General features: G+C 34.1%; 1 protein-coding gene across 1 annotated transcript; it reads left to right on the forward strand.

The window, feature by feature from the left end:
• The first annotated feature begins 6,043 nt into the window (after positions 1–6,043).
• On the forward strand, positions 6,044–10,096 carry LOC145608335 (zinc finger CCCH domain-containing protein 30-like). Its single transcript, XM_081663949.1, has 2 exons — positions 6,044–6,287; positions 7,588–10,096. Exon 2 carries the CDS (start codon positions 7,694–7,696, stop codon positions 9,716–9,718), a length of 2,025 nt encoding a protein of 674 aa, XP_081520075.1. The 5' UTR covers positions 6,044–6,287; positions 7,588–7,693; the 3' UTR covers positions 9,719–10,096.
• Positions 10,097–10,477: the final 381 nt, after the last annotated feature.

Here is a 10,477-nt window from a genome sequence, read left to right on the forward strand (position 1 = left end):
GGTAAGTCTGCTTGAATCTAACCAAAAATAAATTTACATAACTGTTTTTATACTAACTCTTTTATTTACCATTTATAATACATCATCTTGAAAAGAGAGGAGATAGGCGCACACCAAATTAGAGAAGAGTCAATGGAATTAAGGTATATAATAATTGAAAATTGGGTTGCATTAGACATTATTGGCAGAAATGATATCAATATCAAAGGAAATGCTAGATCTTTCGACGGAAATGAAAGGAGTGAGAACAAATTCTGGGAAGTGGGTCGGCTTCCGCGGCCACTGTCATATGGTCCGCAACCACCGCCGAGCCCTCTGTCTGGACAGCACTGCGTGGTTTGTAAAGAGGGAGAAAGAGATTAAGAGAGTTTGTAGAGAAGGAAAGAGAGATTGTACAAAGGAGAGATAGTGAGGAGAGGGAAAGAGAGTGACGGCTAAAGAGGAAAACTAAAACCCTAAGTGAGTAAGTGGGCTGGCTTGGAAAGTTAGGGGTATTTTATATATTTTTTTTAATTCTATCGGGAATCCGGGTACTCGAGAAGAGCTGAACATGTCCCATGTCCCGGCCCACGAAACTACTATTTTAGCGGGATGGGTACCCGACCCGAAAAAAACTGAAAAAAAGGTCAATTTCCCGTCGGGTATTTTGCGGGTCATCGGGAAATCGGGACGGGACAATCGGCCGGTTTTTTTTTTTAAACACCCCTACCTACAGTAACTACCTTTTCCCTCCTTTTTTTTGCTCCCTTACTTCTCCCTTATATATAGTCTAGGAAAGCCTTCCCCAAATCACTCAATTCCAAATTAGGGCAACTTTTCCCCCAAAATCAGATCAATTAATAGGTAAATTAGGGTTTTTCATCAATTTCTTTCACTAATACCTCTGTTTTTGTAGTTCAAAATCATCAAACAAAGAACAACAATTAGGTTAATTTTGTTTGATTTATGTTGATTTTTGGTGAAAAAACCTAACAATTTAACCCCAAATTGAGCAAATGAAGAACATACCTAGGTTTGTACTTCACTACGTAATTGGAAAACGTAGATATGCATCTAAGCGTCTTCTTCCTTCATCTTTTACCCATTGAAAACAGTTAAAAAAAAAAAAAAAGAGAAGTTTGCTTGTCTTGAACACACAGTAAAACCCCAATTTTTTTTTGGCGATTTTCGATTTTAAGAATGATTACTTTACACTTACGGACTTACCTCAATTCATTGATCAAGTATTAATGGCGAGTTGAGAGAAAGAGAGAGAGAGAGAGAGAGAGAGAAACCCATCCAATTTGATGTGATATGTTGCAGAGCATTCATGGAGGATAGGAGAGAGAGAGAGAGAGTACAGAGGAAATAGTTTGGAGGGAAATTAGGGGAAGAAATAAAAGGCGGAGTGCAATTAATAAAACAAAGGGCAGCAAGTAGGAAAATAAGGGAGTCAATGCCTGAAAGTCTTGGTCAATGCCGGAAAAGAGGGCCCAGGTTTCATTCAACAAAAAAAGTGATCGTGGTGGTTTTTTCTAACAAATAATGGTTTAAAAGGTTTTTTCTTGCAAAATGAGCCTTTTAAAAGGTTTTTTCTGACAAATTTTCCTTTTTTCATGTTTTGAAAGAGAATAAGTTTAGAGATTTTCAAAAAATATATAAAAAAAGAAAAGAAAAAAAAACCAAACAAACAAACTCCCTCTGTTTTCAAAATAAAGTTATGTTTGTGATTTACACGCTTAAAAAAGAAATGACTATGAAAAGCAATGATTAGATGTCACATATACCAAGTATTAAGACATTAAATTAATTTTGAAAATGAGAATATGTGCATTGAAAATAAAAGCTTTAACACCAATATTTTGGTTTTGTTAATGTATAGTACCGCTAACTGATATCACCGTTAGCGGTTCATTGCTTTAACGAACCTTCCACCAATCCTACGTGGACAATATGGTGGAATAAGTTTTTAAACCGGCGCAAATAGGAAATAAACTTACATTTTATCATTTTTTAGAAGAATCTTTCAAACTTATAAACTACTCGAATTTTCATATGAACCTTTTTAGTCGAAAATCACTAAATAAATAATAAAAAAAGTCAAACTGTAACACTTATTAAAATACGAAGAGTGTATGTTGTATTAGAGCGAGTACGGGACTTTATTTCACACCGAGCTCAAACAAATGATATTTGAGTAATAATATGAGGCATTGTTCGGAGCCGAAAAGTAGTTAGTAGGGTCTGTTCTCATTGACTGAAATTAGCTTAACTGAACTGAACTAAGCTAAACTTATTAGAGCTGAACTGAACTGAATTAAAATGAATATTTTATAAAAGAAGGAAATTAGGAGTTGAATTGAACTGAACTGAACTGAACTTAGGGCCTGTTCTCATTGATTGAACTCAGCTGAACTGAACTGAAATGGATATTTTATAAGAGAAGGAAATTAGGAGCTGATCTGAACTGGAATGAATACTTTATAAGAGAAGGAAATTAGGAGCTGAACTGAACTGAACTGAAATGAAATGAATATTTTATAAGAGAAGGAAATTAGGAGCTCAACTGAACTAAACTGAATTTCAATGTATGAGTACAGACCCTTATTAGAGTTGAACTGAACTGAATTGAAAATAATTGTATTAAAAACAGGCCCGTAGCTACTGTATTAATCTATCTCAATCATACGCATGCTGCATGCATGCGACAAGTGATTGGTACAAACTCAGAATGTAGACATAATCACATTAGATTTTCACCAGAAAATAAATTAATAATTAAAAAAGAGTAAATCACATTAATGCAAGAAAGCGACGACGACAAACTGCATACGTGCTTAAACAAATTTTTATTATATAAATTTATAAACTATCATGTCTTCTAATTCTATTGGACAGACATAGACCATTTATTCAACTAAATTAAACAAAATAACTTTTGGCTCTTAAAAAACTGTTGTTTGTACTAACCATATTTTATTTTCTTTTTATTTTTCTTATTATATTATTTTTTTGGTTACATACATCCAATCAAACGGCTCGACCAAACTATTTAAATAAATCATAAAATGACCTACTTACCGACTTCTTCAATATATACCGAGTAAAGTAATTTTTCAAGACTAGCTTGCAGATTGTTTGGTTCTTTGAAGCTTTGGAGTAAAATATCCAAAATTTGAAATTACTTATTCAATTTTACCTTAAATATTCTTTATTTTATGTGTTATGTCTACGTTAAACATGAATCAATGTAAACTTTGATAATTAGTACTCTCTCTGTCCCCTCCACCCCCCCTCCCCTTTTTGTCCTACAGCAAATAAATGGATCAAATTTTTAAAACTTTAACCGTAAATTCTCTTTAATCTTATATATAAGAGATAATATATAATTAAGCGGTGTGCTATTGAATTCGTCTCATTGTATATATATTTTATTAATATCAAGTTATAGATTTTTTATGTATATAAAATTGGAGTTATATACTTCCTCTTTTTTTTTAGTTGACACATTCGATTATCACGCTTGCCAACGCATGTTTTTAAAGATTAATATCTTTAATTATCAACATTGTAAAATTATAAAAAGTGGATATTAATAAAATATACATTGAAATGATTCAAGCAAGATCCCACATGAAAATGTTTTATTGTATCTATTAACTAAAAAAACAAGTCAAAACGTGTTGTATGAATAGTGTAAAAGTCAAAAGCTATCAACAAAAAAAAAAATGGAGGAAGTATGTTTTGAGATGCGTTTGGAAACCATGAAAAGTCAAATAGAGTAGGAAAAAAGGGACAACGGGAGTATTACTAATAATATGTTAGTTGAAACTAGAAAATGTTACGCAGTAATACAAAGTATGATAAAAATAAACATCGTGATATTTACCTTTATTTCTTTTTATTTGCCTAAATTGTTTTATTTATTTTTTTCTGCACAATGTTCAATGCACAAACTGAACTTCGAATATCTCAATATACTTATTTACAAAAGAAGTACTCCCTCTATCCCCTTATTAGAGTCTCATTTCTAACATTTATTATTCACATAATAAAGATAAATGATACTCTAATAAAGGGATGGAGGGAGTATAAAAATTATGAATTGACATGCATCCAACAAATCATATTCTTACTTGCAATGTTTTGAAATACAGTATACTCCCTCCGTGTTTTTTTAAGTGATACATATTCCATTTCCGGCCGTGTTTTTTTAAGTGATACATTTTCTTTTTTGGCAAAACAATACATTAAAATATTATATCTCTCTCCTCTCATGGTCCCCACCCAAACCCACTACTACTTTTTTATTATATCTTTCCTCTCATATATATATTACTTTTTAATAAACTATTAACCCCACTATCTTTCTTTAACAGTTTTTTAATACTCCACTACCCCACTTACCTCTTATTTTATTTAAGTCAATTAAATTGCCTAAAACTATGTAACGGTTAATATGTATCACTTAAAAAAACACGGAGGGAGTATATTTAATTAGCGTTAAGCCCTTAAAGTGTTAGATACTAGTACTCTATGCACGCATTCATCAAACGTATTAAAATACTTTATCAATGGAAAGATGTTCGTGGTTATAACTTAATAAATATTACGGAGTATTGTCTAAACCATTTTTAAATTTTGTGTTTGAATAAAAATGATTTAAAAAATTCCATAATTTTCCTATTTAATTTCAAACTTGGCAATTGGATTTCCCCACCTAATTCATTCTCTTGTTAACAAACATACAAATTAATTAATCAAAATATATCTACCAAATTTAAGTTTATGATTACCACTTTACCTTATAATTGAAGAAAATGATATAATTAAAAAATCAACGTGTTTTGCAGTGCGGCTGGACATATCTTATTCCTGTGTTGTAAAAAAAAAAAAGAGTAATCCCTATAACACTAACATAGTAACTCAATTACACTGACGGAATAATCTAGACTAACGAATACGCATTTTTTTACTGTTTGAATTTAGTTTGAACCTTAATAAAGTTCTCTTCAAGCAAAATCTCAATAAACTCAACTTTTATTATAAAAAACATCCTATTAAAATAATTGACATACAACTAGTATATATAGGAAAAATAAATCTATCCTACTTGCTCCGCAAGTAAGCTAGATTAACTTATTAATAATTAATTAATGAACCAAGATAGCCCACTTTGGAAGCCCAAGGGCTCATAACTACTACTAACAAAATAATAAAAACATTATTAAAATTCACTTGTAAAACCTCCACTTTAAGAATAAGGTAAAACCAAGAGAGTACCTAAATAAAACAATAAAGATAGTTATAAGAAAGGAGACTCTTTTTTTACATCACTAACGGAATAACCCCTATAACCTTAACAAAGTAACCCATATAACACTAGCAGAGTAATCCTATGACGGCTAGCCACACCATGTGACTAGCCACACTATGTGACTAACCACTCATAAAAAGTTTTTGTTTAAAAATAATCTTTTTATCATTTTCTCTTATCTAATTTTCAAGATTTGACAATATTAAATTTTAGTGTTTGCCTATATTGGTTTTTAAAGCCTATCAATCAATTGTCAATAGGGTTAAATTTCTCTAGTTTGGTCAATGTTCATCATTGATTTATATTTTATTGATTAAATTATCTAATTTTTTGTAAAATATAAAGTAAAGCGAAGGAGGGATATTTTGAGTAGTCCATAATTTGGACACCTACGGTTCACCCCTCCCTCCCTTCTTCACTTAGGGCCTTTCCTTCAACTTAATTTCAATTCAGTTTCTCATTTTCTTCTCTCATAAACAATTCAATTCAGTTTAGTTAAGTTCAGTTCAACTGTTTAGTAAATGAGAATAGATCCTTATACTTCATATGTTAGTACGGAGTAATCATTTATAAAACAAAAACTTTTCGTAAACTTTAATTAATCCTTTTTTTTTTTGGGTAAAGAATTGTAATTAATCAGAATACAAAATATTTGCAATATTTTTAATTTTTTAAAAAAGCCCTTGTTCATAGGCAATGGTGAAACGAAGAGAACAGAAAAAGAAAAGACGCGATCTTCTGTTTTATTTCTTTTTTTTTTTTTTTTACTCACAACTTTTTCATTTTCCTTCTTCTTCTACTGCTTCCCTCTTCTCTTTCTCTCTCTTGTTTCTACTACTACAAGACTAGATCTCTCAACTCTTAACCCCTCTTCTTTCTCTCTCTACTTCTACTAGATCTCTCAACTCCCTTCTTCCTCTCTCTCTCTACTCATATGCGATCTCTCTCTTTGCTGCAGTAGCTTCACAAAAACTATATTTAATAAATAAAGGTAACTTTTTTGTCTTTCTTTGATTTTTCCCCCATTTTTTTAAAAATCAAATTTATAATCCCTTTGATCATTGGGTTTTCTTGTTGGATAGTTTATTTCAGTTGTTTACTTGGAAGTTTGCTTGTCTAATTTTATTGTACTTGACCAATTTTTTCTGGGTTTTGTTTGAATTAATGGGTTTGATTTGTTCTTTGCTCTACTTGCATGTATTTGATTTTTTTATTGTTTATTCTTGCTTTTTGTAATTTCCCCAATTAATTAATTTCTTCCGATTATAAATTTTCTGTTTTTTGGGTTGGATTAATTTATTAAAATATGATGTGGGGTTTTATGGTTTTCCCTGTTTTTTCTCTAATCTTTTGACTTTAGTCCAGTTTTTGTGAAAATCAGAAGTTTCTGTTGCTTTTGTGATGTTTTCTGATTGTTTCAACTTTTTTGGGGAAAATTAATTTGAACCCAAATTTATATTTGGGCCAATAAGCTTTGTTTTATTGCATGTTCATCCGAAGTATGCTTGTGTTTGTGACAAAAACCCTTAATTTTATTTTCCGGGTTTTTGGTTGATAAACAGAATTAGGTGTAGTGTATTGGATTTGGTTTTGGTTTTAATTTTTAGGGCTTATGAATTTTTCTGATTATAGAATTTGGTCACATGCCTGTGAATTTATCAATTTGAATGGTTAATGAATAGTACAGATTCAGTAGGAATTATTGCATGTGACCCACTGTCGGAAATGTGTGTAATTGGTAAGAAGATGAGGTGAAACCCTAAACTAGAAAAGCTATTGGTTTTGCTGCAAAGTTTGCCTTTTGCTTTCTTTTGAATGTTTTATGTTCATGATTGTAGATCAGTTTGTTGATGCCTGCATATTTGGAGGGGGAGGAAGGGGGGCTGGGTTGCTTTTGATTGTTGATTAATTTTTCGGGTTTTAGTGTTGTACTAATCGGAAGTTGTGCTTTGTTTCGAAAACAAAATCTTTTGCTTGTATCAACAGGAACTTGGTCCCATGGGTTTGTTGGATTTAAACTTTTTGACTGTTGCTGAATGTTGATTATCTGTCTGCTCTTGTTCTTACATGTAAGTACATGACTTGTGAGAGATTCTTGTGAGATAAAGTTTGTTCCTGAAATAATTCTTGGAATTCATTGTTTTGGCGATGTTTCATAATCTTCATATGTGGATGAAAATAGGCTCATTTGCTTGTAGCACTCGTCTTTTACATTTCCTCTATGTTTCCCTCCATGCTTCCGAGTACTAGGGTTTGATGTTTAATTGTGGTTGTGGTTTATATTGTTGCAGATGGAGGTCTAGATAGTCATATCATGCGCTGTAAAGTTGGGTGATTGGAACCTGTTGATTTCTGGCCTGCATTTCCTCTTTTTGTTGGTTGCCTTCTGTCAAAGACATGAATAACTTGACTGTTGAGACCGTAGATACATTTTCAAGCCTGCTTGAAGTTTCTGCAAATAATGATGTGGAAGCATTTAAACGGTTGATTGAAGAAGATCCGTCTGGAATTGATGAGCCTGGGTTGTGGTATGTCCGGAAAAAAGGCTCCAAACAGATGGTCTATGAGCATAGAACTCCTTTGATGGTTGCTTCAATTTACGGCAGTATGGATGTTCTGAAATTGATTCTTTCTCTCTCCATCACTGATGTTAACCGGTCATGTGGTGAGGATAAAAGCACTGCACTACACTGTGCTGCATCTGGTGGTTCTATGAATGCTGTTGATGCTGTGAGGTTGCTTCTGGAGGCAGGTGCTGATCATAATGCACTTGATGCCAATGGACATCGGCCTTTTGATGTTATCATGGTCTCACCAAGGCAAAATGATGTTAAAATTGCTCTTGAAGAACTCCTTGCTGGTCATGGTTCTATTAGTGAGCGCATTTTGAGGCTGTCAAGCGCCACTTCTAATTCAAACTCACCACCACTCTCATCTTCACCAGTGAATGGATCTCCTTCGTCTTACTCAGACTCACCACCTTCACCAATCAACTCAAAGTTTGATGATATCCAAGCTACATCTTACACATCTGAGAAGAAAGAATACCCCATTGATCCATCCATACCTGATATTAAGAACAGCATTTATGCAACTGATGAATTCCGTATGTACTCTTTCAAGATTCGCCCTTGTTCTCGTGCCTATTCTCATGATTGGACAGAATGCCCTTTTGTTCATCCAGGTGAAAATGCTAGGAGACGAGATCCGCGGAAGTACCATTACAGCTGTGTTCCTTGCCCTGATTTTAGAAAAGGAGCTTGTAGGAGAGGGGATATGTGTGAATATGCTCATGGGGTTTTTGAGTGTTGGCTCCATCCAGCTCAATATAGGACACGTCTCTGCAAGGATGGCCCAAGTTGCGCTAGAAGAGTTTGTTTCTTTGCTCATATACCTGAGGAACTGAGACCTCTTTATGTGTCTACTGGTTCTGCTGTTCCCTCACCCCGCTCAAGCGCTTCTAGTTCTATGGATTTTGCTGCTGCTATGAACTTCATGCCAGGATCTCCCTCATCTCTTATGTCTCCTTCTGCTTTCACTCCACCAATGTCACCTTCAGCTGCTAATGGAATTTCTCATTCTTCCTTGGCTTGGCCACAGCCAAATGTTCCGTCTTTACGTCTTCCAGGCAGCAATCTTCAGTCCAGTAGGCTGAGGTCATCTCTTAATGCAAGAGATATTGCAGCTGAAGAGTTTGATATGCTGCAAGATTATGACTTGCAACAACAGCAACAGCTCCTGAGTGAATTTTCTTGCCTTTCTATGACCCCTAATTCTTTAAACCGCTCTAACCGCTCAAAAACTCTGAACCCTTCTAACCTGGATGATATTTTTTCTGCTGAAAGCTTGTCTCCGCGGTACAATGATCAAGGATTGGGTTCATGTCTTTACTCGCCTACTCATAAATCTGCTGTTTTCAACCAGTTTCAACAGCAGCAGCAAAGCATGCTCTCTCCAATCAATACAAATTTCTCCCCTAAGGGTGTAGCTGACCATCCATTATTGTCAGGAAGAATGTCTCCAAGAAGTGTGGAACCCATCTCCCCAATGAGTGCTCGGGCTTCTATGCTTGCTCAACGGGAGCAACAGCTTCATCAGTTCCGCAGTCTCAGCTCTCGGGATCTTGGAACCAGCTTGGGTGCCATTGTGGGTTCTCCTGTTCATTCTTGGTCAAGATGGGGTTCCTCCAACGGTAAGCCAGACTGGGGTACAAACACAGATGAACTGGGTAAACTCAGGAGATCTTCGTCTTTTGAGCTTGGCAACAATGGTGAAGAGCCTGATCTTTCTTGGGTTCAGTCACTTGTGAAAGAATCACCTACTGACGTTAAAGAGAAGGTTGGAGGTTCCGTTTCATCAGTAGTTGACAGTTCTTATTCGAGCGCACAAGCTGAAGTAGTGGATATGGCAGAAAGATATTAATTAACGAATAATATTACTTGTCCTTTGCTTTCTGAATTTTGATTGGTAGCAACGAGGCAAGATATAGGTAGCAGAAAGAATGGAGCAAGGTAAGCAGATAGAAGTATGCTATTTTTTTCTATTTTGTTAGTTGAATGATATTCATTCTGACTATTCTTGCTAATGTAGTTAGAAAGGGTAAAATCTTGTTGCACCATGTTTCTTATGAATCATGGTGCTTCTCGGCCATTATTTTGAAAGGCTTGGCCTTGGCCTAGTCGATTTTGCTTTGTATGCTTAGCAATATGTTTCATTAAAGAAACTATATATCTCATGTATCTTCCATCTCTTTTCCATTGAATTCATTGCCTCATTCTGTAAACCATTAACATGGTGCTATTTTTGTACATCTTCAATGCAATTAATTTCTTCCCTATTGGCAGATAAATATTTTCTTTTGTTTATACTTGGTATTTGGTTATCTTGTGAATTAAATGTCTTCTCTCATATTTCTCTTGGTCAAACAATTTCTATTCTGGATTAACTTAAGAGTGGATTGGGTAGAAAAAAAAGCAAATTACAAAGTCTCATTAACTTGGTTAATCTAATCGTTCAACCGGTAGTAACACAAAGTACTATATTGTTTAGGATGTATCATTTCAGTTTAGTCTTGAAATTGGATTTGTTATAGGTTGGGATGTTGTACGGTGTATTCATGTCTAAATTTTCGAGGAGGTTCCATACGCGATTAAATAGGTAAACTTGGAGATAGGTGGTGCT

Source organism: Chenopodium album, chromosome 23 (genome assembly GCF_948465745.1).
Source record: "Chenopodium album chromosome 23, dcCheAlbu1.1, whole genome shotgun sequence".
Taxonomy (NCBI): domain Eukaryota; kingdom Viridiplantae; phylum Streptophyta; class Magnoliopsida; order Caryophyllales; family Amaranthaceae; genus Chenopodium; species Chenopodium album.